At 52.4% G+C, this 26,989-nt stretch overlaps 2 protein-coding genes across 2 annotated transcripts; both read right to left on the bottom strand.

Annotated features, from left to right (window-relative positions):
• Positions 1-6,563: 6,563 nt before the first annotated feature.
• On the bottom strand, positions 6,564-12,897 carry MEPE (matrix extracellular phosphoglycoprotein). Its single transcript, XM_061480059.1, has 5 exons — positions 12,160-12,897; positions 11,328-11,399; positions 9,823-9,876; positions 9,026-9,118; positions 6,564-8,916 (listed from the first exon to the last, which is right to left on the bottom strand). Exons 2-5 carry the CDS (start codon positions 11,385-11,387, stop codon positions 6,919-6,921), a joined length of 2,205 nt encoding a protein of 734 aa, XP_061336043.1. The 5' UTR covers positions 11,388-11,399; positions 12,160-12,897; the 3' UTR covers positions 6,564-6,918.
• Positions 12,898-13,806: 909 nt separating this feature from the next.
• Positions 13,807-18,696, bottom strand: IBSP (integrin binding sialoprotein). The gene is made up of 6 exons (XM_061480070.1): positions 18,083-18,696; positions 17,941-17,991; positions 17,752-17,823; positions 17,518-17,577; positions 15,411-15,512; positions 13,807-15,107 (listed from the first exon to the last, which is right to left on the bottom strand). Exons 1-6 carry the CDS (start codon positions 18,197-18,199, stop codon positions 14,520-14,522), a joined length of 990 nt encoding a protein of 329 aa, XP_061336054.1. The 5' UTR covers positions 18,200-18,696; the 3' UTR covers positions 13,807-14,519.
• Positions 18,697-26,989: the final 8,293 nt, after the last annotated feature.

The following is a 26,989-nucleotide window of genomic DNA, read 5'->3' as shown; positions in this document are numbered from 1 at the left end:
AAGGGGGGAGGGAAAGCAAAATAAGAAAAATGAATCTACTCCAAAAGGCAGAACTCATTAGTCAGAGGCAGAGCTGAAGCAGAGGGAAAGAGCAAGGCCCAGGCTATGCAGTTCCCACCAGCACTGCACAGCCTTCTGCCCAAGTCTGTGGTAATGGTCCCTGCTGGACCATAGGTCTGCCAGCACCTATACTCCTGCATCAGCTCTGGTTTCATGAGCCTGATCACTTACTTATATGTTATCCTCAGGGAATCAGCTTGCAAGCTCTGCCTCAGAGCTCAGGGTGATCTGCATTGAAAGTTTAGAGTGTAAACTTAGCTACCATTTCTGGCACAAACCTTGGTGCTAACACAGCTCTCTGAATTCCCATAGTTTACCTAAAGGTGCCCCTGCTATTAATGGCATGTACAGCATACACTGCCAGCAAAACTCCACTCAACAATGCTGCCAACTGCAACCATTTTATCCAATTTCTCCCAGGTGTTTTCCATATATACCAGCACCCTGATCCTGGTCCTCTGCCATATGCCAGCAAACATCGTGCTGGAGCATCACCTCATATCTGCACAGGCTCTTAGGAACATGGCACCTTGTGCTAGCCCTCCTGGGTACCCCCAGCTGCCTTCACCTGCCTGCAGAAATGCAGCCCAGTCCCACTTTGCTCAGGACACAGCTGCCATTGTGTATGCATTCAGCTGCTCTAATAGAAAATAAATGGAAAAGTCAAAAGCCAGTGTGTTCCTTAGCTGTGTGACTGATCCTGCCCAAGCATAAGCATCTCCTTTCCAGCCAAGTCTCTATTTCCAGCCCTGCAGATTTAACCCCCTCTTTACTTTCAATTCAGCAAGTTGCTTTCTAAGCCGCTGCTTTGCACTGCTAAATTTTGGTCTTTAAGAATTAACACTCCATCTAAAATCTGAATTTAATGTGTATTCCCAAAGCATGGGACAGAAGATAGTTTAATGCAGGAATTAGTGTCTGCAGACATGTCAATTCATTATGTTGCAGCCAGCAGCATTAAATCCTCTGTTCATAACTTTTGGCTACAGGTGGGGTAAAGCAGGTGACAGAAGTATCATAGAATACCAGGTTGGAAAGGACCTTTGTTTAACTTCATAAGGTTCTTGTTAGCTCCCTCTTCCAGCCTATCCAGGTCTTCCTGCAGGGTGGCTCTCCCTTCCAAAATACCCACTTCCCCTCTCAGTTTGGTATCATCATCAAACTTCATCAGGGTACAACTGATCCCATTTCCAGATCACTTATGAAGACAGTGAACAGCGCTGGGCCCAATATTGATCCCTGGGGGATCCCACTACTGACAGGTCGTCAGTTTGAAAAGGAGCCATCACCCTCTGGTGCATGCTGTCAGCCACTTCCCACCAGTGCACACACCACTTCTCCAGGCCATAACACATCAGCTTCTCTAGGAGGAGGCTGTGGGAAACTGCACTGAAAGCCTTGAAAAAATCCAGGTAGACAATGTGCAGCTCTTGCCCTACACCAACCAAGCAGGTTTCTTTGTTGTGGAAGGCCATCAGGTTTGTCAAGCACAATTTGCCCCTGGTGGATCTGGTGGTCTTTTCCCAATCACGTGCTTAATTTGACTTGTGATAGCCCCCAGGAGTATTTGTTCCATAACCTTCCTGGGGACTGAAGCACAAGTGATGGGACTATAATTTCCTGGATCCCCCTTTAAGCCCTTCTTGTAGATGGGGGTGACATTTGCCTTCTTCCAGGCTTCTGGGATGTCCCCCAGTCTCCATGACTTCTCAAAGATTATGGAGAATGGCCTCAAAAACACATCAGCTAACTCTGTAACACCCTTGGTTGGATACTGCCAGGGCCCATCGATCTGTAGGGATTAAGCTCCTGTAGCAGTTCACAGACAAACTCCTCTTTCCCTGACAATAAGTCTGTGTTTGCATCAACCTGGATTGTTGATCCCTGAGGCCCAACAGTGCTGGTAAAGAATGAGGTGAAGAAAGTGTTGAGAACCTCTGCCTTTTCAGCATTTCTGGTGATTAATTCACTTCTACTGCTTAACAGTGGGCAAATATTTTCCTTCTGTGCCTGCTTGTTGTTTACATACCTGAAGCACCATTCCTTGTAGTTTTTGACCTCTCTGGCCAATTTCAGTTTGAGCTGAGCTTTTGCTTTTCTAACTGCACCTCTGCAGTTTTAGCAGTAGGAAGGGATGCTCCTCAGCAAGGATGTGGGATTATGACCTGACCAAAACAAACTGTGTCTAGCATGTGATGTCTGATCCACATCACTGCTTCCCGCAGCAGCATCCCTTGGTCCCTGCCAGACAGCCATTACATGCTTTTGTTAGATTTCTATATATTCTCTTTTCTGTAAATTTAAAGAGGACCTTCCCTTCCAGTAAATTACAGCTTTCATTTGGCTTTCAGGCCAGCGTGCAACTCATGTTTTCATACAGTCCGAGCTGCTCGCATTTGGCTTTCCTGAGGTGCTGACTGTGGAGAAGGTTAAGCAGTTTAGCGGTTGAGTCACTGGTACAAAAACAAACCTACAGATTTCTGATGCAGAACACACACCAGAACAACATGCTTTAGAGAAGCAGCCCAGCTGGAGCCAAGTATACGTGCTATCACATTGCATGCGCACAGTGTTTATTTACAAAGCAAGCCAAGTAGAACTGCCATCCTTCCAGGTTTCCTTAAACGCGTACTTTTCGTGCCCAGAAGCTGTCCCTGGCTCAGGTTTTTGGTGGGTGGGGGATTGTAAAGCAGCCATGCATGCAGGACCTGCAGACAGCAGTCTTCTCCAGCACAGCAACCTGCTCTAGTGGAAGGTGTTCCTACCCATGGCAGGGGGATTAGGACGTTAAGGACCTTTCCAACCCAAACCGTTCTGTGATTCTGTGATCTACCAGGAGACGAAGTGCAGGTGTGCAGGGAGGGCTTGTCCACAGCTACTCCCATGTGGGCTCTGAGATTCCAGAGATAACAATGGGTTTTCCACACCTTCCCTGTGGCTTTCCTCCCAGTGAGCACACCCATCAACCCCCTCAGGGGACCTCAGTTGTCACCGGAGACGAAAACACCTTTCCAGGGACTGCAGCTTCACACAGCTGCCCTGCACACCGCAGTCCACAAGCCTTGTGAGCACTAGCAATGGGCAGAAATTGCTGGCAAAAATACTCGAGGAAGGGGAATTTTCCCCTAAAGGCTTGGGAACTTAACACTGTTACCTGGAGCTGCACACTGAAGCCTCTGCTAGCTTTTTACAGTTTTTTCTGTCCTCCACACTCATTATGGAAAAAGCGCTTCCCTGCTCCCCCCCTCCCCAGGAGATGGGATGGTTGAATTCTCACTTCAGCAGGGCTATAACAAGTCACAAGGTAAGGCAGGTGAAAGCCCTTCAATTTATAAAAATGTCTCTGTATCCTCTAAAAGCTGAAACAGGCTGCATGTCAATAACCATTTTCCAAAACCCCACTGATATTCATTTGCCCTCTTTGTCCAAGGCTTCAAGGTCCTCTAGACCTATGGCTCCATGGCAAGAGGCTCCTAATTACCAAGGTTACAACATCATCACTGCTGGATTAACAAAGCACTGGGAGGTGACTAAGGCCAGGTTTCAGACCATGATGGTGAGGAAAGGTGATAATTCAACTGGCTTGCCCAGAGATCCAAGGATGGCTGTGAAGTGCCCACAAGCCCATGGCCACTCAAGGTCCAGCTGCAGCATAATAAACACACACATGGCAGAGCAGCTCACTTCATCATATAAACCCTAATGCAGCCACGAGGCATAAAGCCACAGAGTAATTACAAAGAGAACTACTTTTAAGACATGTAGCAAGGGTTTAGTGCATTTCTTTCTTGCCCCCCTTAACAGCAAAGGTGCTGTGGAGTCAGCCAGGTTCCCAGTCCTTCACCTGCCCAGGTAAAAATCTGCCCTTGGCAGGAATGCTCAGGAAAAGCAGAGCAGGGCAGGCTGGCCGTTGCTTCCCCTCTGCCCAGCAAACGCAGGGAGATACAGCCCCTCTGACACCTCACTGCTGGTGTTGATACCTGCAGTGCTGCCAGCCCCACAGCCAGGAGCATGAGATGCTGCTCACATCCTGCTTTGATGACCTTGGCACCCGCAGCTCCCCTCCAAGGGCTGGGTTTGAAAAGGGGCTGGTACCAGTGCGTAAGACAAGAAGCAGCCCACAGCCACCTGCTGCCCTCCTGGAGAAGGTAAGGAGGCTTCCCAAGGGACTGTATACCCAAGGTCTGGGTTTGGTAGTTTTTCTTAATGAGGATGCTGCTCCAAGGTATAGCACTGGGAAACCACTGTGTGCTTTGGGGAAAGGATCTAACCAGAGCCTTGCCCAGCTGGCCTGCTGTGACAATCCCCAGTTAGGGGTCATGGCTCACCCTACCCTTATCTGGCTCGCTGAACCACTTTTCACCCAGCACCAGCTTTTCCCAGTACTGCTGCCTGTACCAGCCCACTTGAAAAAGCAACATGAACAGAAATCCACCTTTACAAAACCTGAGGGGTTTCCCACTGCCACAGCTGCTGCAGAAGCCCCTCCGCACCTCATGTGAGAGGGCTTTTGGCCTCTAGAAATTAGTGATAGCCCACAATAGCAGATTTTTCCTCTAAGCACCACATTCACCTGGGTAAACAACCATACTCACCTGGACACATCCTGACAATTAGGATTTGTAAAGCAAGCTCTGATTTTTTAGCTCATCAGCCCTTGCTGCAGGGAAAAAACAGCTCCCCAGTTTGCTCAAGTACTCCAGGAAAACCCTTTCCTCAGGAAACTAGCACTTTGCCCATTCAGTGGCCTCTTGTGCTATTTGGCAGGTGAGTTTTGGAGGAGCAGAGGCACCACAGTGGTGGTGAGGAGGAGGCTTGGAGTGAGCACTCCAGGATGCCATGTGCCCCAGGATGCAACCCCAGTCACTGCACGAAAATTCTAGGTGCTTTAACAGCAGCTGTGCAAGGAGGTAGTGCTGGTTTATAAATGCATGCCGTTTACACCTGAAAGAGCCGGTTTTAATCCTGACCTTGCCGCTCAAGCAGGGCTCCCCCGGAGGTCGGGGAAGAGGAGCAAGAGGGAAGCAGTGCATATCCCGGCACCAGGCAGAGGGGGGCATCATTCAACAGGCACAGAACCCTCCCAGCAGCAGGCTCTTTACTCCACTAGATGGTGCTCACACCTTGCTTATGGATGCTGCTTAATGGCGTAGACAAGGATGAGCTCCGGACTGGTGAGGGAGGTGGCCAGGCACCGCGCTGGGGTCTCCACGGGGCTGCAAAACCACCAGTCCCAGCCCTGACAGCGGTGAGACCCCCAAAACCACCCCCTTCCTTTGCCATGCAAAATGAAACATACATTGAGCCCCAGCTCCCTGGAGCATCGCTGTGGCCCGTCAGATGTGAAGCGTGACATGCCATGGCAATTCTGGATGCAAGTTTCCAGCCCAGGCTGCCAGCAGCCCTGTATTCCTTTTCACTCTGACCCGGGTGGGCCAACACAGGAGGTACCGGAGCCTTTGGGGGTCTTGTGGATGCTGCCCCACACCTGGGAAGCTGCAGGCAAGTTCCTGCCCCAGACTGCTAAAACCTTAAACCAGGCTGCTTGGCACACCTTCCCTGGGGCCACTGCAGCCTGATCCCCTGGTGTGGGTGTAGGGGGCACATGCAGGTTTTGCCCCTTTCTGGCAAGGCAGAGCTCTGACAGTTGGTACTACTGGTAGCACCAGAGATGTGCAATGTTATCCTTGTCCTGGTGGTCTCAGCGTCACTCACCCATGCATGATGCCCAGGAATCAAGTCTATGGCCTGAAACGGGACATGCCACTTTACCACGTGTGGGTGTGCAGAGGACGAGGGAGCAGATGTTCTACTGTACATTGCCATCATGGAGGCTGCTCCCACATCCTCTCTCTGCAGGGTGAAGCTCCTGTGGGGGGTCTCGTCCTGCTCGTGCTGAGAGTGGCACCTATCCCAGCTAGGCTTGAACGCTGCTCCCACTGTGAGGTTCGCTGCTGATCACACCCATTTTAGCAGCTTCTCAGACAGAAAAAGCAACCTGCAATTGCATAAACAGTGATTAACTCTGGGCACTGGTGGCACAGCTCCAGCGTGTCGAAGCCCAGCCTGGCTCACGTGCCGGGGACAGTGGTGAGAATGGCGGCAGCATGGACAGGGCATTATGGTGGTGCTAGAAGGGTGGCAGGGCTGGCAAGTGCCCTGGCAGGGTGCTGGAGAGTGCGATGGGGAGTTCTTGCTGCAGGAGGTGGATGAGCCAAGGGGTGGGTGATGCTCTGTGGGGCCCCCCAGCAAGGACAAACTGTTCCCCTCAGTTTGGGAGGTTTGATGAGGATGGATGTGTGGGGCTAGTTGGCCAAATTGCTGCCCCAGAAGTGATAGATGGGTGAGCGATGTACTAGGGCTAGAAATCCCCTCGTGCCAAGGACCAGACCCCTCGCACCATGCTGCTGGTGGCAAAGCATTTGCCTGAAGTCCTGCTGCAAACACCAAAGTCATCAGAGCCTCAGTTACAGAAATGCCTTTATTTCTCCATTAGGCTGGAAATGAAACCGCTAGGACAGAGGCTTTTTCTCACCGTTTATTAACTTGCTTCGCATCAGTGCATGAACAATGCTACCCTATGCCGTGTAGCACGATTGCTGTTACATGGCTGTCTAGCACAGCAAACCCATACATTGCTGTCACAACGCTGGATGCAGTCCCCCTCCAATTAACAGCAGGATTGCATGAAATGAGTGATTTTTGGCTCCTGGACTGTGAAGCACCACACAGCGACATGCACAGTGCCCCTCACCCAGGCAAGAGCAGTGCCCGCAGTGGGGATGCTGAAGGGGGGACAACACATGGGACCCCGCAGCTCCACTGCTGGAGCCCACTGAGGGGAATACCAGCAGTCCCTCAGAGGGCCCCCCGGCTCCAATGGTCATGTGGGGCTCCCCACTCTGAGGGCTGCAGTCCTGCCTGCCGGCTATCGCTGCGGCTGCCCCGCTCCCCCTCGGAGGACTGGCTGCTGTCAGCACTCCCCAGGCTAGCGTAGGAGCCGTGGGGGCCGCCCCCCGCCCCTCCAAGGGCATAGAAGGCCTGCTCGCGGACATGGAGCTCGTCGGCACGCTTCATCTGGTCCAGCTGCCTGCTGCGGCCCAGCGCTGCGAACGTGCCCGGCGCCCCAACCCCCAGCCTCCTGCCATGGCGCATGGGCAGGCGGCCTGCCCCTGCCCCGGCACCCACCACCACCGATCCTGCCTTGACACCCCTCTCCTGCTCCTGGCCTCCCCCCGCTGCCACACTGTCCCTGCCTTGCCCTGCCGGCAGAGGGGCGCTGCCCCTCTCTGCGGTAGGACGTGATCTGTCCCTGTCATTGCCACCGTGGCTGCCAGCCCTCATCTGGGCCCTGCTTGGTGCCTGGACACCAGCTTTGCTGCGTGGGGATGGCACCTTCTCCATCTTGGGGGTCTTGTCCAGCCCTGCTCCCCCCGGAGAGACCTTCACCCCTGCCCCGGGCTGTCCCTCCCTGTGGGGCTTTGGGGTGGCTGACCCCACTTCCCTGCTCCCCTCTCTCTCTGCTGCAGTGCTCTTGCCTGCCTCATGGCCACCAGCCGTCTCCAGCGGGGTGGTGCAGTCCTTCTCACTCACCCCAGGGGAGGCCACTGTGGTGCCCAGGCGGATGCCGGCTCCCTCAGCTTGGATGGTGGCACCAGCCTCCTTGTCGCCCTCTGGCTGTGGGGTGGTGACAACCAGGAGGGCTGGCCTCCCATCAACCCTCTGCCCCCCATCTCTTGCCTCATCATCATCATTCCTATGGATGCCAGGACCCGCAGGGACAGTCACGTCACCACCAGCAAACCCCGAGGGGCCAGGGGTCACTGATCCTTCTCCATCACCAATGGTGGTGGCACCATCCTCATCGTCTCCTGTAGGACGCCCATACCTGGGGCTGCTGGTGATGCTGTACCCATGTCTTGGAGTGGCTGTGGTGGTCCGTCCTTCAGGCTGCCTGTGAGAAGGGATGCCATCATCATCATTGCCATCATGTGCCACAGTGACACCCAGCCTGGGCAGGGGGCTGCTAGTTGCTGCAGTGGGGATGCCATTGTCCTTGCTGCTAACAGTGGTACCGACGTGGGTGGTTTCTTGCTCTCCCACATGGATATTGGCCCTCCCAATGAAGATGTTGACCTCGTCGTCCTTGTCTGGAGAGATCTGGGTGAAGCTGGTGGCCCTTGGTGTGCTGCCCACCTTCCCGTGGGTGATGGTGATACTGCTCGATTCAGGGATGTAAGCGTATTCATCCACACCTTTGGCATCAATTTGGACGTCCTCCATCTTCTCAGTGACAGAAGCAAGAGCGGCCCCTCCTGTCCCTGGGCCCTGCATGGCACCCTCCTGCCCTTGGACAGGGATGGTGGCCTCACCACTGCCCTCATCCACAGCCCCTCCTGTGGCAGGGGCCCTCTCCCTGCCAGCTGTCATGCCCCCCTCCACTGGAATACCCGCAGGGGCACCAACATCCCTGTCCTCACTCCTGACACTGGACCTGTTCCCTGCCACAGCCTCACCAGAGTGTCCGCCCTCCTGGGGGACAATGGAAACACCACCATCGACTTCAAGCACCAAATCCAGGTCACCGCTGCCCTCTGAGCTGGCTGGGGTGGGACCTGCGATGCCGACACCACCGCGTGCTCGTGCACCAGTGCCTGGGCGAGGTCTGTGAGTATCTCTGCCAGTGCCTGCAGTGCTGTGGTTTTCAGGCCTGAGGCTGGTCCCGTTTTCCATCACAACCATGCTGCCATTGCCATCGTGCTCTGGGGCTGTCCTGTCATCCGTCAGCCCCTGCCTGGCATCATCCTCACCCAGCTGACGGCCGGGGACGGCACTCTGGCTGTCAGCCTCTTCCTTCTGCGCAGTACAACAAGGGAGAGATCAGGGCCAGCCCCAGTGCCTGCCAGCTGCATGGGGCACTGCAGCCACGCTGGGGTCCTGGTGTGACACCCAGCTGCCTCCTCACCTTTATCTGTGTCTGGTTCCTCCGTGTTGAAAACGAGTAGACGTATTTGAAGACATAGAAGCCATGCTTGGCATTGCAGCCTTTCAGCAGTATCTGGTGGAGAAGAAAAGAAGCAAACCCCACAATTTTCTTAGTAAATGTGATGTCAAGAGCTTGCCTTGCTGTACCTGGCACTGCAGCAGGGACCTACTAGCATCCACCGGAGCCCTGAAAAGGTAGCTCTCACTACCTTATAGCTGCCATTGTGGGCAGGGACCTGGGTAGGATTCAGGTGCTTGCCTCCTGATCTCCAGGGTTTGGCTTTCCCTTGGGCTCATTTTTACAGGGTAGCTTGTGGTTTGAATGAACAACCTGGTTGATGGTCCCACCAGACATTAAGTGATGGGACTGATGGTGACTAAAGTGCTGGAAAGACAGCAACTGGCTTCCAATAGGCAAAACCAGACATTTTCTCCCACACTGCTCATCTGAATTTTGCTACTGATGCATTTTACACTGATATGCTTTGACAAAAACAACCCTATAGCAGGGTTTTAGTGGGCCTGGGACTTCTGCAGCCTCACCTGAGGGTACATCAAGCATTTATGCTCTGGGGCTGGGCAGGGGCAGAGCAGCAGTTGGTGTTGAAGGAAGCCTTTTTCTGCTTAAGCACATCACACCTTTCACCTCCCCTGCTCTTCATAAAGGCTGCTCAGATGCAAGCAGACAGATGGTCTCTTTTTCTGTGGCTCGCTAGGGCTGCCCTCCAAAAATGTTTTTTTTTCCTATAGGGTCCAGATGGGGCAGGGGGGACTTACCCGGTGCTGTCCTGCACAGTTCCCGGCAGCTCTCCCAGACAGTGGCGGTGGTACCTGTTGGCAGCAAAACACAAATGAGAGCTGAGGTGTCAAATGCTGCCCTGGTGTGCAGGCAGTTTCCAGCACCCACTGCTAGCCACTCTCCTTGCCCAGTGTGATGGGCATGCCATGGTGTCCAGGGAAGGGTGGGAAAACTGTTTGTAAGCCCATAAATCCTAAGGTGCTACCTGGGGTACTGGCTCAAAGCCAGCAGTAGTAGGAAAAGTCAGAACCCCATTCTGACAAGTATTGCAAATCCTGCTACAGCATGCTTTTAATACGATACAGCTACTTTTAATGGGATATTGTTGCTCTGCAAATACCCTGGATTATGCTGCAGGGTATTTTCATTGCAGAGCACTGCTCGCACCACAATAAGCTGCAGCTTACGTCTGGGATCTGGCTGCAATGAGAGCCTGAAGCTGGTTTAACTGGTTGTGATTCCCAGTGTTTATTGGGCAAACTCAGCAGCAACAGCTGTGCCCCCACAGCCAGGTTTCTGTACAAGCTTCTGGCTTCCTCTGGTTATCCTGGCATCTTTTGAGATGTATTGGCCAGTGTATCCCTCAGGGATGGGGAACCTGGAGGTGGGAGCATCCTGTGAGCCTCACCAAGACATTCCCTACATGAGAATGTGGCCCTGAGCCACCTCCAATCTCAGCAAAATCAGCCACTGAAGTGCCTTGAGCACAGCTGAAAGGGGCAGAAATGTACCCCAGAGTATTAAATATTCTGGAGTTATTCTACTGCTTGTGAACAATGTCAAAGGCTGGATTACAGCCCTGGCTACACAACAGAGTATTACCTGCCTCTTTTTTGTACCCTTATCTGAAAAGCAAATCTGTGCTGATTTATTGCCTCCCCCTGTGCTACCCTACAACAGACCTGCTTGTACTAGCTTGTTGTGGGGGCTAAAGGACACACAACTGGTGCCCAGCCCTCAGGGAAGATGTGGCTTCCCTCCTCCTTACCATGCCAGAAAAACATGCCTTCACTAGGAGCAGATTTTCACTCTAGCTGTGTATGTAATACATTGGGAAGCAGTTTCAGAGAGAAAAATGACTGCTATTATATTCATCTTAGTTTGCCCTTTGTTTCAGTTATGTCTGTCTGAATTTCACTTTAGGAGAGCTGGAATATAACTGCAGGCACCCCTCTGACCACTGATACCCACATGGATAAGCTGAGAATCCTCCCTGTACCTCCCTTTCCATTGCTCTGCTCAGGCTGTTCCCAGGCCAAAAGCTCAGGCACCTCAATACTAATATTCCTCAGTGATAACATATATTTTTCTTGCTGTGTTCAACTTTGTGCCAGCACTTCAAATCCCCCACCCCAAGCCCCAGAGGTGCTACGTGGAAGCACAACTCATGCTTTCCTGTTGCTGAAAGCGTGGTGGGCCACACTGGATGGCACACCCCATGCTTTCAGCAGCACACTGGGAAGCTGGGGAGAGCCATACTCACAGGTATTGAGAGGGCTGTGCTGAGCAGGCACAGGCACAGGCACACGAGGGCTGTTTGCATCTTGGGCAGCTCCTGGAGACACAAAGGAAAGCATCACTGAAGTTTGTCTTCCTGGAACTTGTGGTATCCAACAGTCCCAGTCAGCAGCAACCCAAAATCCCCCACAGCACAGGTTATCCAGTGACCCTGGCTTTCCCCATCCTTTGCAGTGGCCCTCAGCATTACTGTGCCTCTCTGCGCTCCTTGCAGCAAAGGTGATGCTCTTACCACGTGCATACAGCAGCAAGGTGAGGACACATCCATGGCCAGCAGCACTGACTGGGTACTTTAACACCAGCTGTTAAAGCTTCTTAACATGCCATGTCAAAACACCTTGGGTGGATATTTGCAATAAATGACCACCACAACCACTGCAGGCTAAGCCATACAGTCGTAAGCCCGGATTAAGACACTTGCACACTGTTTTTAACAGCACAGATAAATGGCAGAAGACAATAGCTCTTTTGGCTAATAATTCTCATTTCACCCATCCACCCTGGTTTGGGCTTGCAGGTCTAGCCCAGAAATTATATTCAACCATGCAAGAGCTGCTACAGAAAACATCAGAAGGAAATTCATATACAAGGATTCTATGATTCCATAAGGATCAGCAGTACAAAGCAATGTAGGTTCAAGAGATCTTAACGTAGAGATATGCATAGCTGAGGCTGGGACCATCTCCCTGTCCCCACCAAGGCTTGCCCAGAGCGAAAGCAGAAGATGCCCTGCTCAGAGAGAGCAGAGACGAAGGGCTGTGGAGAGACAGGCCAGGCAAAGCAGGTAAGGAGATTACCTTTTGCTGTCGGAGGCAGGTCCCAGCAGCAGACCGTGGAGGCTGTGTCCACTTTGCTGAAATTTAAAGTTGGCCCTGGGTGTGCAGAGCCAATCAGCTCCTGCCCAGGGACATTTGTCAGGGCTGGCAGCACCCGCAGATAACCAGGGGGAGTAATTTCCAGCTAAAAATGTGTTTGTGGTGGAAGACAGCTATCAAATGTTCCACCTGGCTGGATAAACAGAAAGCATGGGTTATAAATATCTGTTCTGAAGGCGAAATTGCTCGATGATTAGCGCAGATCTTAGTGTGGCACACGTCCAGCCTGGTTATTGATAAGATGGGTTGCAGGGGGTTTTAACGTGCTCACTGTGACTGACATGGGAAAGCCTGACAAGGCTGCAGGAACAGAAGGGTGAGCTTGTCCTGGTCGCAGCCACGACAGGCATTGTGGGACAGTGCTGGCCAAGCTGAGAGCTGCCACCACGCCTTAGCTTCTGACACTTGCTTTTGGGGTTTCAACCTCAGCCCGCCTGAGGCTGAGCACCCCATCCCTGTGCAAGTGCAAAATAGAAGAGTGGTTTTAAAAAAAAGGTATTTTTTTAATGCAGGGCTTCCACAGGTCTCTTCAAGCCCACCTTTGCTGTAGGAAGGTGTGCTACAAGGATGTGCACAACATACGTAGTCTATTTCTGCACCCTCTATCTTTAGTGGTATTGCTGGTCACCTACACATATGCCAAGGGGGGTTGCCCATGCTGTGGGCAGCCTGGCTAGGTGGCTCACTGTGGTGATGGTGACAACAGCTCCCATCCTGCATGACACCCTGCCTCAAACCAAACCCTGGGAGTGGGCACAACCATTGCATTAACACCAGAAATACTCAAAACATCAGCATCCAGCCTCAGGTGGGAGCAAATCTCAGGGCCAGGAGGAAACTTGCCCTTTCCACCAGGCCAGGGAGCTGCAGTCGAATGCAGCCCCGTGAATGCTGGAGCAGTGGCCAGCGCGCTTTGGCTCAGGGGGCAGAGCTTTGGCCAGGTGCCCGGGGGGACTGACGCACATGGGACTGGGCCATGTGCCCTGTGGGAGCAGGACCTGGCCCTCGGCAGTGCCAGGGCCCTTTGTCCCTGCTGGTTCCCTGACGTCTTTGGGCATCCCTGGGGATGTGGACAATGGGGTTCCCCTACCACAAAATCTTGCAGGGCTCCCCAGTGCCACCGCAGGTATCTGGCTCTGGGCTCCCATCCTGCAGGCAGCACCCTCTGCCACCCTGGCAGCTGCAGCCCAGCTTTGGCGCATGGAAGTGGGTTTGTACAGTGGCCAGCAAAGGAGAATAGAAACTTGATCTACAGGTTGATCTATACTGGAAGCTGAACATAAGTTTCCCTTCCAGGAGTGAGAGGGCAGCATGGTACCTGCTGTAACTCATCACTTTTCATAAATGGGGGCCCTGCCTGGAACCCAGAGGAATTTGGTCCTTCCCCATCCCTGGTGCTGATCCCCAGTTGACTGGGCCCATGCTCACATGGGGAGGTGACTTTGGGTAGAGATCTGGGGACCACAAGCCAGGCATCCCCATCTCTGATACAGGAGGCAGGTAGAGGCACGACTGCTGCCACTGTGACACCCTTACCTTGCCCTGGGGATGAGACTGTGTGGTGGGGAGAGATGTGGACTGTTTTGGGCTGTAGCACTCGTGTCCAAAACACACGTCCAAGGTGCCTGGATTTGGTGTGACCCACATGCCTGGCTCAGAGCTGCAGGAGCAAAGCTGTCATTACAGGGATGTGCATTTACAGCTAGTGATGCACGAAAAGAGAAATTAACATCATTACCTTTATTAATATTGCCTGGTCTGTGGTCAGGCTACAGGAGGCATGCTACCAAGGAGTGGAAGATGTAAAGTTATCATCACCCACATATTGCAAATTCATGCCAACTCTATGTAAGACATGGCAGTAATCCCACAGCAGTGACCCTGAAAATGCCCTTTCATTTTTTGGAGGGGACTCTACAGAGGCATTCCTAGTTAGTCTTTCTGCTTCTCCCTCTTTTTGTGTGCACCTGAGCTGGAATAAAGAGATTTAACCCTGAGCAGCATGAGCACCTGCAGCCCCTCAAATCCACCAAGCGTTGTGCTGCCCCACTGACCCCAGTGAATTTGGCAGTAGAGCTTTTATCATCAAGAAGCTCAGTTCTGTTGCTTTATTTCGTTTTGCTTCTTAAAATACAAAAAAAGGATGGGACAGAGCCAGTGCACACCACAAGCTGCCCAGCATCCCCTCTGGGGCGTGGCAGCTGCAGGGAGCATGCAGATGGATGTTCCTGAGTGAGATGGGGCAGGAGGGGCCAGCACTGGGGCTGCCCCTCACTCCCTGCTCATTGGCTGTAGTAGTAATCCTGGCCATACACATCATAGCCGTGCCCCTTATAGTAGCCGTACTCATCCTCGTAGGCCCGGTAGCTGTCCCCACGGGCATATTCATCCTGCTCCCCATAGCTGCCATCGGTGGTGCCCTCGTCCCCTCGGCCATGGCTCCCGACCGTCACCTCATACTCCCACTGGTCCCCAGCTGTGGTGGCATACGTGGGTGCCACATCTCCTGTGGTGGTTGCCTGGGTCAGCCCTTCTTCATTGGTGGAGCTGGGAACCGTGGTGTCTTCAGTTTCCTCCTCCTCTTCCTCCTCTTCTTCTTCTTCTTCTTCTTCCTCTTCCTCCTCTTCCTCCTCCTCCTCCTCAGCTGCAGCATTGCCCTCCTCAGCCACTGCAGTGCCATTGCCATGAGGTCCATCTGCACCCTCAGTGGTGTTGGTGCTTGTGCCATTGATGCCACTCTCATTCTCGGCTATCTCTTCCTCTTCCTCCTCTTCCTCTTCATTCTCATCACTGTCTTCATTTTCAGAGTCACCCCCCTTGCCCACAGTGCCGTTCCTGCCTGCCTTTAGAGGCCCTTGGCAGCCCTTGCCCTGGCAGGGGAAAAGAACACTTTTAGTTGGGTGCTGGAAGGTTATAGCTTTTTGGTGCCACATGACATGGGGCAGGTGTGGGCAGAGATAAGCATCACCCCCATCCCTTGAATGGCAAAACTGCCTTTTTGGGGTGCCCCTTCCAACCCTCTTGACAAGTTAATGGTCAGAGCTTGGTCCAGCTATGGGTATCTTGCACAGCAGACCCTCAAGCAGAAAAGGGGTGCAGGGCACCACATGGGTGCAAGCAAACATGCATAACCCCTGTCCATGGGAGCTCCCCTCCAGTCCCCCAAAACACACCTGCTGGGGGCATGCAAGGTCTCCTCCCAGCCCATCCTTGCTGTCTCCAGGGGCTGCTCCAATGAGGTGGCCATCTGCCTTGGTGCCAGCATGGGATGGCTTCTGCAAGGACAGGGAGAGAACAGGGTGGGTGGTCAGCAGTGGGAGCACAGCACAGCCCCCCCCCCCCGCCCCCCCCCCCCCCAGCAGTGAGGGGGGCACACAGCATCCCTGCACAGTGTTTGGCACTGCTCTGAGTTTCCTTCCTTCCCACGGGTCTCGCCCTAGGCTGAAATCGAGAAGCTGCAGCAGGGCAACCCCAGCCATGCAATTAAGCGGTGGTGGCTGGAGCTGGGTGTTCCCATTCTGGCTACACATTTTGCTTTAAGAAGCATCTAAAGGTTCGCTTTTGAAGTTACCTCTCCTGGCTTCCAACAAACAAAGAAAACCACAGGCACACTACTTGCAGACACACTACACACAAGGTGGAGATAGATGGCAAGAGCATGACAGTGAGGCATGAGCCCCAGCCCCACCAGCAGTAAGCCATCAGCACCACTCAGCCCCAGGGACCACACAGCAGAGCGAATCCCTCAGCAGGGTGCACAGCAGTCCATGCTGATAAAAGAGGAAATGAATACCCCAAATTCAAGCAGAGCCTGGAGCAACCACTGCAGAACTGGTGGGGCAGCTTGCCCTCTCCATAGCCCTTGGAGCACCTTGCCACCAGCAAATGAACCCAGGTATGGCAGGGAGACACAGGGTCACTGCCATCCCTGCCCAGGGCAATCCCCATTGCTCATGTGCCAAGACCAAGGATGCTCACCCTGGTGTTTTGAGCCAACTCAGACACTTAAAATACGGGTGTATCTGAAACCAGAAAAAAAAACAGGCTGTTTTCTTCTCCACTGGGGAGCCACCAGACTGCATGGTGAAGCCAGCTGTAGTGGGTCTGCAGCGGGGATACCCCCCATCTAGTAGCCAATATAATCGTGCTCTTTATATACCTGGGGGTATAAAGACCCTGGGGACTTTAATCATGATTTATCCTGCTGACCATTTCCTGCATCCCTGCTCCTGAACAGCCACTGCTCTGCTGCCCTTGACACAAAAAAGGCTACCTGGAACAGCAGGCTGCATTCCCCAGATGCAGCTGCATTCATGCATATCGCTTAATTTCTTCCTCAGGAATGAAATTCCCCCTTTGGCTGTCCCATCTCACTACTTGAAATTATCCCTAATGATCCCAGTGGTAGGAAAGAGCAACAGGCAAAAAGGGGCAAACTGCAGGGAGGTGCAGAGGCCACCTCATGCTGCACCCCAGCCCCAGGCAGGCCTGCAAAGTGGGGTTCAAGACCAGATGCCCAGGCTTACACTCCTGTTAAAAAGACCGCTGAAACTGGCATTTAAATCACTAAAAAAAATTGGGGGGGAAAGAGAAAAGAGGTGATTACACCTGACACGTAGGTTTCCAAGTATGATGGATCCCTGTCTCAGAGCACTTGTATGCCTGAGACTACTGAGCATTTGCAGCCTGGTGGGGCACAAGACACCATTGTAATCCCTGGTTTATAATTCTGGGCCTGAGTGACTCTCTCAAATGCAGTGGTACCAATGCATGTTGACCCAGCAGAGAGGAGCAGCATTTCTAGATGGGCTGGTACAGACGTGTATTTCCCAATATAGCATCAGTTTGTGTCCCTTCACACAGACATGTGCAAAGCACAACTGTATTTCCCACAGCAATATTATCAGCTCTATGGGGGCAATGCACCCGGAAAGGAGAAGGTAAGAGAAGTCCCTAACAGTACTTTTTGCCTGTGTGATCCTCCCTGTTTCTGCCCTTTGGATTGTCCTGCTCCTTTCTGAGCCACTGAAAATGGAAACCCAGACAGTTTGTCTCTGTTGTTGGTCCATCCTGTGCCTATCCTCTTTAGAAAGGAAATAAAAAGAGAAAACATACAAAACACAATCAAATAAAGCCTAGAGTAGCAAATCCAGTCTCATCCAGAGCACAAGGCTGTGGGCGGTCAGCAGCCACAAGAGATGATGAGCAGAGACTACAAAACCAAAGAAAGTCCCCAAATTCCCGTATTTGTTTTTCAGACTGATGGTTTGCTGTACTCACCCACCCTTCCTCCTCTTCCTCATCTGAGCCGTCCCCCTCTTCCTCCGATGAGTCACTGCCCTAAGGAGATGGAAAACCAAGCCATAGGTAGCCAGACTTGGAGATCTCCATTAGCATCACAACTGTGATGCTTGCCCTGCAAGGCAATGGCAGACCGTGCCCCCAGCTCATCTGGGTCAGAATCTCCACATTCTGTGGGCAGCGAAGCATCAGCAGCCTCTCTGAAGCACCCACCTGGTACCGTTGCTGCGGGGGATACAGGTAGGCATATCTGTACAGGTAATACCGATGCCTGCTCTTGAGCACCTGTAGAAAGAAGAAGGGCGTAAATCCCACTAGGCTGGGGCTTGAGTGACTGAAACGTTCCCATCCTCAAGGGCAGCACTGCGTGGGGCTGGGCATGTGGGATGGGGGACATCCTACCGCGTTTTCTTCTGAGTCATCCAACTTGGCTCGCCGCAGCCAGCTCTTGACCTGGGAGAAAGGGTGGGTTGGCACATGTCCCACACCAGCCCCAGCGAGGCCAGGGGTTGCCAGGGTGTCCCCCCAACTGCCTGGCACTCACCGAAAAGGCACATGCTATCCCCACCAGGCAGGCGAAGACCAGGGCAGTCCTCATGGCTGCTTTCTCTAGGAACAGCAAAATATGGCAAAGACTTGCTTTCCAGCTACCCCAAACCATACAGGTGTCTGCATCCACATGGGTGAGTGGGGAGAAAAAAGGCTGATCTCCAGCAACTACTTGATGTGGTCACCCAACCTCTCCAGAGATCCAAGTCTTTCTTTTTGTATTTGAACAAATCTACATTTTAGTTTTGAAAGAAGCCAGAAGAGTAATTTCACCCAGTAGTAGATGCCTTGTTTTCCCTAGGCAGGACTAGTTGCTCCTGCTTCCCCATTGCCTCCAAGTGAGTGGGGAATGCCAATCCCCATTGGAGATGGAACAGGAGCAGCCAGAGGGAGCGCTGCCCACTGTGGCCACCCTCCCACAGCCATGCAACCTGCTCAGTCTGCCCAGGGAGCAACGCTCATGGGAATTACACCTCAGAGAGCTAACCTCATGGAGGAAAAATAAATACGCAAGCAAAGAAATTAATATAATTGCTTCTGCAGTCTGCATTGACAAAATAGCACTGGCAAGGCACAAAGGCAAGAAGCCTGCTGCAGGCATATCTAGGAGGGGAGGCTTGGCTCTAGGCAGGTCTGAGCTGCACTCCCTAAGCCCCACAAAACCCAGCCTGCTTGCCTTCATCATGGCTCCAGCAAGGAACACGCCTGATCTTTCCCCCAGCACCCCAGGGAGGGATGCTCCCAGCCACCAGTCAGGCACAGTAACCTTCCTTTTTCCCTACTCTTCCTCCAGCTAAACCCACCATCAGTTCTGCTGAGTTTTTTGGGGGTGGGCAGGGGAGTTGTTATATTTATCTGCACTTGAGTTTTCCCCATCTTTGTTTAACTCAGGCTAGAAAACAGCTGGCCATGTGCCACCTTCCCTGGCCATGCAGCAAGGCTCTGGATGATCATCCCCTCCACCCAAGTGCTCCATGAAGGCATAGACCCAGGAAAAGGCTAAAAGCAGCATCCAGCCCCACAGCAAGCCAAGTCCCTCCATCCCCACAGAAAGCAGGTAGCAATGCACAACCCGGACAGGAAAAGCAGCAGCAAGCTTACCCAGCCCCAGCACTGATGGCTACCCGTGGAGTCAGCCAGCACTGATTTCCTCACGCTGCTTCCCACTGGGATATAAGGTCTATTTTGCCCCTCCCCCCCCCCCCCCCCCCCCCCAGCCAGTCACCGCCCTGTCCAGAGTGACGCCAGCCCTCCAACGTGCACCAGAAAACCCCCAAACTTGAGCGCTGGCAGATTTGGTGCACAAACATAGCAGCCGCACAGCTGCCAAACCCAGGGAGGTTTGGCACTGTGCCGCTTAATTGAGGGTCTGGCCTCAGAGCATGGCCAGAGGAGGCCGGAGGGTATAATAACACCCTGGGTTTAAATGAAAATAAATATTGGGAAATCTGTTCTCAGGGGGTGTCTGCCTCCTTTTTGGGAAATTCTGTCACTGTTTTTTCAAGCAGACAAAAAAGACCAACCTCAAAGGCCTGGCTTCACAGGCACTTGGGCATAGCCATTAAAGACAAAAAAGGCTAAATCCAAACAAATCACTTTCCAGACTGTCTGTAGAGGTGAAATGGGCCTCAGGCAGGGCAGGGAAAGAAAAGGGGACTCAGATACAGGTGTTACCACTCCCCCTTTGAGAGCCATTCTGCCACAGTGATGCTACAGAATGCAGGTCTGCTTTCATTTCTTATGCCCCCTGAACCACACAGAACCCATGCAGGGGCCGCCTGGCTCTGCATAGTCAGGTGTTGCCCAGCTGAAACCTGGTGGCTCTGTACATGTCCCCAGCAAAGCAGAGTAACTGCCTGGGGCAAAAAAAGATGCAAAACTCCACCCTCATTGCCGCCCAAAGCTCTGTAGGGACCTGGTGGCAGGATACAGCCAGGAGTTGGAGAGCTCCTGCCTTGCACCCTCATGGCAGGGGCTGGGGGCACATGGATGCTGCAGTGCCCCCTGGCACTCAACTCTGCAGAGACATCCTTTCCCTGTGTTTACTGTATCCTGCTGGTATTTTAGCCATTTATCTCTCCAGTGCACCTCTGCCTCCCTCTTTCCTAGATTTTTCTTGCATGAGTGATGTGCTGATGATGTCAAAGGCCCCTTCCTACTCATGCATGTGCCCGGGCTGCAGCAGCTTAGGGAAATGACTCCTCACTGAATGCAGCTTTGCTTACCACAGTGACAAGGAGAATTGCAAATCCCTCCTGATGCCTTCAGCCCTACAACCCCCAGAGAGGGAACAGCAGTGCTGGAAATGCAGGTCGATTCATGATCGGGTTAGCCAGTGTTCAAACCCTGGTTATTTAGGCAGAAAAATCCTCTTTGCAGTGGAAGACTCATGTTTCTGCTCAAAATCAGAGGCTGAAAGCCTCACCCACACCCAGGGGAGCCCAGTTTGAGTCTGAATTCGATTAGGAAACAAAGGATTTCCAGTTAACCAAATTCACAGGTCGCAACCAGAAAGATGAAGTGGAGTTTTTTGGTGTTTATTTGTCTTATTTTGCTCATCACCACATCAACAGGTATATGGTGGGAAGCTGCTAACTGCTGACCAAACACCATGCACATCATATGCTTTGGGGGATCTAGAGGCCCCTTGAGCCCCCGCGGCGGTACATCAAGCCAGGCCATGTGCCCACTATGCAACCTTTGGGGTGCAGGGCTCAGCAGTGCCTGCCCCAGAGGCTTCAAAGCCCGTTGTGTCACTGTGAGGAGCCTTAATTACAAGGGAGGCCTGGAGCTGGCTGTGGCTTTAGGCTGGCTCCTCAGACCAGGAAAACCCACACACACCAGGAAAAGAAAAAGAAAAGAAGGGTAAAAAAAGGAGCTGTGCAGTTTTCCTAAGCCAATGCAGCAGCCTATGGCAAAGCCAGGCACCAGCATTGCGAGGGGCTCGGCATCCCCCATCCCCAGGGAGCTGGGGTGGCTGGAGGGGTGGTCGGGGGCAGAGGACGGAGACAGCCCTGCTTTCCACTGCCCCATGGGCTGCCCTGTGCAGGAGAGCAGCAAGCATGTGCCCAGCTTTGAGGTTGAATTTCATCAGAGCTGAGGAACAGAGAGTGCTGGTGGGAAGCAGTTTCTAATGTAATTAAAGGGCTGCTGCTGCAGGCTGCTTAAAAAAAAAAAAAAAAAAAAGAGAACTGACTATAAAAAATGTTTATTTCACCCAAGATCCCTAAAAAGCACCTAAAAAGGATAATTAACGTGTGCTGAAGTGCTCCCACTGCCAGGACCTATATTTAGCCCCTGGGCCAGGGAGTGTGAGCTGCCTGTGCAGGCTCCTGGCAGCAGGAACCTCACAGCACCATGCAGGGGAGTTGGACAAACACGTTCAAAATGTTCCTATTTGAAAGAATAATAAATACATTTTAGAAGGCATCACATCTAAGGATTGGAGCTGCTTCATGAAAATAAACTTGCCTTTGCAGCTAGAAACAGAACATGGAACAGCTCACCTGCCTCCAGGGGATGTGTAAAACCCCAGTACCAAAACCCCATTTTTCAGGGCCACACTGAGATGATGAGCAGGAATGTTGATCTGCTGCAGGACAGGAAGGCTCTACAGAGGGATCTGGACAGGTTGGACCCATGGGCTGTGGTCAGTGGTATGAGGTTCAACAAGGCAAAATGCCAGGTCCTGCACTAGAGCCACAACAGCCCCATGCAATGATACAGGCTTGGGGAACAGTGACTGGAAAGCTGCCCAAAGGAGAAAGACCTGGGGGTGCTGAATGACAAAGCTGAACATGAGCAGCTTGCGCCCAAGCAGCCAAGAAGGGCAGCAGCATCCTGGCCTGTATCAGCAATAGTGTGGCCAGCAGGGCCAGGGCAGTGATCATCCCCTGTACTGGGCACTGGTGAGGCTGCACCTTGAATTCTGTGTTCGGTTCTGGGCCCCTCACTGCAACTGAGACATTGAGGTGCTGGAGCGGGTCCAGAGGACGACAGAGCTGGTGAAGGGCCTGGAGCACAAGTCTGATGAGGAGCAGCTGAGGGAAGTGGGCAGGTTCAGTTTGGAAAAGAGAAGGCTCAGGGGGGACCTTATCACTCTACCTGAAAGGAGGATGGAGAAAGGTGGGGGTTGGTCTCTTCTCCCAAGTAACAAGTGATAGGACAAAAGGGAATGGCCTCAAGCCGTGCCAGGGGAGGTTTAGAATGGATATTTGGAACCATTTCTTCACTGAAAAGGTGCTCAAGCATTGGAACAGGCTGCCCACGGCAGTGGTGGAATCACCATCCCTGGAAGTGTTAAAAAATGAGGCCCTCAGTGACACGGTTTAGTAGTGGACATGGCAGTCCTGAGGTAATGGTTGGACTTGATCTTAAAGGCGTTTTCCGATGCAGGTGATTCTGTGATTCCCTGACAAGGCGGGCATGCAACATGCAGCCCATGTGTGCAAATGCAATGGCTTCCCTTCCTCACCCGCATCAGGTTTTCACTGTGTACAAGTACATCGCCACGTTGCTCGTTACACGCTTTGGTGAGTGAGGAGGGGTCAGGCCAGCAGCCCACTCCCAAAGCCCTGTACAGGCACATCGCTGCCCTCACACAGCAGGCGATGACAACCCCGTGTCCCAGCGGTGGTGCGGTTTGTGCCAGCTGCTGACACCAGCTCAGTGCTGCAACTGGGCGGGCTTGCACCCAGCATGGCCCGGCAAGGGCACTGCCTGTGGCTTTGATGTAGGAGCCGGAGCCCATGGAGACCTCTCGGTCAGCACATCCCTGCCTGGAGCAGGTTGACATGGCTCCTATGTCCAAATGTAATTGTTAATTTGGCAGGGCGGTAAGTGCTGGAGCAGCGTGCTCCTGTCTTGCTCCAGCCCGCTGCAGGGCCAAGGCTGTGGTTGGGGCTGCACCAGCTTATTTCCACGCCCTGGAGCTATTCTGAAAGGAAACCTCAGGGCCAAAAATAAGTAAAGAAAAACAAAGCCAGAAAGACACATTGAGCGTGGAGGCCAAGGTGCTGCTGCAGCCAGGGAAAGGGGCACCCCTGTCATGCAGCCGAGTGGCCATGGCACCTCCAAAACTGGGGGAGAAAGCACCAGAGGCAGAGCTTACCCCAGCTCCCACCTCTCCCAATGTGCTGTTAAGAGACAGGAGCATGTGTGCCAGGGTAACAAACTGGGGAGCAAAGTGATGAGCAAGGAGAGGGTGAACCAGCAACAGCATAAGAATCCCTCTTTTATCCTCCCTTACCTCTCATGGCATAAACCTAAACACAAACCAACATCAGCCTGGCATAGGGCTTGTTATTTTTTTGCAAGCAGTTAATTTTAGAATAAAAGCAGGAGGAGAAAACACCTAAACCGCACCACGCATCAACCTCAAGTATCAGTACACAATCTTTGCATGTTGGCCCTCTGCAACTAAACATCTAATATAATTTTCTTTTTTTTTTCTGAGGCAAGAAACCAGATAAAGAAAATTAATTCTATTCACATGCCTGGCAAACTGTGGGCCACAAGTAGCTCTGTAATGCAAGCACTCTGAGGTGGCCTGAACTCTGGGGTACAGAAACTCAGCAAGGTCACATCGTTATCGCAAATCCCAGCACTTGCCACCACCCAGGTCCTCACGTGTCTGAGCAATACCTGTATATCATATTTCCTCTAGTTTTTTCTTGGTTTGTTTTTTTCAGGAGGAAGAACCCATGCACCAGACAGAGTGAGTTACCAGGACTGGTCCCACCACCAGGCTGCTGCCTCCATCTGTGTGTGAGCGCCCTCAAACACAGCCACATGACAGAAATAGGAGGAAAACAGCCCAAATAAACCCCCCAAAAGCCCCCTTTTTCAGGAGGAGAGCAGGCAGACAGCCTAGGTCCACTGCAGAAGTACCCACTGATAACCTGCACTGATAACCCAGCTCAGGAGCTGAGCTGTCTGCCTAAGTCAAATCAGTGTCCCTGAACACTCAGGCATCTGGCTGGTGTGAAGGCACCAGTGATGGCTGCCTACCTCCTCCCCAAGCAGGCCCTTCACAAAGATCCCTGCATTTGGGCTTAAAAAGTTGCCATTTGCAGCAGAGGCCTGTGTCAGCAGGGAACCACTGGCTTGCACTGAGTATTTGTTGTATACATACATGAGTTGCAAAATAATTGCATATGTATCCACATACACATAAACAAGTACATGCCTGTTGCATCTTAACACTTAGGCACTCTGAAAAAGAAGGTTTTGAAAGTTTTCATGCTATAATGAACCTAATTTTTGCTCTGTGCATGAAATAGCATAAGGTCTGCAAGAGGAAAGGTAGGCACTGCCTCTGTTCCCCAGCTGCAGGTTCAGCTCCTGTCTTCAGAGACCTGATACCTTCTGCTAAAACAAAACACCAGCTCTTTGCAGCTTTGTATTTCAGGGTGTGAAAACAGAAAAACCTGAACTGCAAACCATTTGCTCACACTTTAAGGTTTCCATAAAGAGTTCTGGGGGTGCCATGCAGGTGGATGCCAATGATTGCACTTTATGTGCCCAACCCAGTGCTGGGGCAGTGCTGGGAGGACCATAAAACTCCCAGGACATGGCTGTGCTGGGGGAGTGGGGGGAAAGTTATTTGCTATTCAAGTGCACGGCAATAAAAGGAGCTGGAATCAAAAATTCCTTAGAGCATTCAAAAGGTTTGTAACGTTTTGGGGTTTCACTGAAGTCAGAGGCTGTTTTCCCACAGCTGAGACATTCTTTTGTCCAGACTGATGGCAGCAGCGATTCCATTAGAGGTTTTTCCTCCCCATTGAAAAGGGCAGAGAAATACAAACTCTCCTTGCCTCAGTTGGTGAGCAGCAGTTCTCATCATAGAATGACTTGGGTTGGAAGGGACCTTAAAGCTCATCCAGTTCCAACCCCCTGCCATGGTCAGGGACACCTTCCACTAGATCAGGTTGCTCAAAGCCCCATCCTACCTGCCCTTGAACAGTGTCAGGGACAGGGCAGACACAGCTTCCCTGGGCAACCTGTTCCAGTGCCTCACCACCCTCACAGAGTGTGGGTTCACTTCAGCTTAAAGCCATTCCCCCTTGTCCTGTCACTATGTGTCCTTGTATAAAGTCCCTCTCCAGCTTTCTTATTGACCCCTTTAGGTATAAGACTGTTTTAAAATTTCCCTGGAGCTTTCTCTTACCCAGCTCTCAGCCTGACTTCACAAGAAAGCAGAAAACCATCACAGAAATGCATCCAGGGCACACAGAAGGCACAATCCTACCTGATTGTTTCTTCCACAGATATTCCCATTTCTGTAAGGCAAACAGGGGCCAAGGAGAAGCCCTGCAGCCAGCTACATCACTCAGCCTGCCATGGGAAGCCCAGGTCACTTGGCTGTGCAGCTAGAAGAGCCACTGCTGGATGGAGAGGTGCTCTGCTGGCAGTGAGGGTCTCTCCCACTCAAGCCAGGAAAATCAGGGGGTTGAATGCATTCAGCTTGCATGCCGTGGCCACCCCACATCTAGCAGCCATACAGGGCTCAGTGCTGCTGCCTCCCACTGCCTCAGCCACACCAGGTACTTATTAAAAATGGAATTTTTTCTTCTAGGAAAGGACAAAAAAAAAAAAAACCAACCCACCAAACAAGAAACTTTTCTTTTAAGATGGTGCAGACTGGTGTTTTCATAAACCCAAATGTGACCAAAAATACCTGCTTTAAACCCCAGTGCTGGTTCCTGGGTAAATCACTGTGTTCGGCTTTAGAGGCCACCCCCAATGCACAAAAAATGGCATGTGGGTGGATAAAGAAAATGCATACATTGACGTGGGCATTTTTTGTCCTTGCCTAACCCACCCGGCTTGCTGATCCTTATGATTTCATTGCACAACCAGCCCAAAACTGGATGCAGGAACACCTCCAGTGATGGCAGAGCCTGCAGATGCCTTCTCAGCCACTTCTCCTGCCTGCCTGACAGCAGAGAGTGGGAACACTTCCCTCAGATGCATACTGCATACAGGCAAACACTGGAAAAAAAAAAAAAAACAAAACAACCAAAAACCACATTGGAAGCTGCTAAAATGCCTTAAAATCCTCAAAGCAAGTATCTTTCTATTTTACTATGAGGGGGGTGAGGCACTGGCAGAGGTGGAGGTGCCCCATTCCTGGCAGTGTTCAAGGCCAGCTTGGACGTGGCTTTGAGCAACCTAGTCTAATGAAAGGTGTCCCTGCCCATGGCAGGTGGGCTAGAACCGGTTGATCTGTGACCATCCAAAACCTCACACTGTGAGGTGCTTGCTGCTGGCCACTTATGCTCTCCAGATGACAACCAGAGATGAACAGCATTTGATGGGGACTGCCCAGTGCCACCAGTGTCCACCAAAACCTGCCTGTCCTCTCAGGCAAGTGCTGCCAGGTGCAGCACAGGGGGCACAGGAGGGCAACACCCCCCACGCAGTAAGCCAGGAGGGACAGTCCCTTGGGAAGCCATCCCGGCACAACTGGCAGGCGTCAGCCAGCTCTGGCGCTAGCTCCCTGGCCTTTGAGGAGCAGCCAGCCAGCGGGAGGCAAATCCTGGCGCTGCTGGTGGGGACATGCGTATAACTGCAGCAGAGCCCTGGGAAGGCACGTGGAGGGGACCCACGTGAAGGGGAGGACAGCCAGCTACCCCCTAGCACAGGGTGCAGCGGGTGCTGCGTGGCTGTTTGCTACGCACGTACCCCTCCGGCTCAAGCTAAAGCAAATCAACCCAGTTTGTCTCTCATGCATGAGCCAAGAGGAGGACGAGTGTTCGCCTCCCCGTCACTTGTCTTCACCCTTCCCAGCACTGCTCACTCAAGGGTGAGGACAGGCAGAGAGTCACACACAGAGCTCAAGAAGCCGTCTCACAGAGCTTGCTCCATTCACCCTTGTGACATCTCAGCCATCCTGCTCAGG

Source organism: Pezoporus flaviventris, unplaced genomic scaffold, assembly GCF_033815535.1.
Source record: "Pezoporus flaviventris isolate CSIRO_AGI_PZ_B2104156 unplaced genomic scaffold, CSIRO_AGI_Pfla_v1 ptg000002l, whole genome shotgun sequence".
In the NCBI taxonomy this organism is placed as follows: domain Eukaryota; kingdom Metazoa; phylum Chordata; class Aves; order Psittaciformes; family Psittacidae; genus Pezoporus; species Pezoporus flaviventris.
The sequence above is the reverse complement of the archived record's forward strand: the minus strand, read 5'-3'. Positions and strand labels throughout refer to the sequence as shown.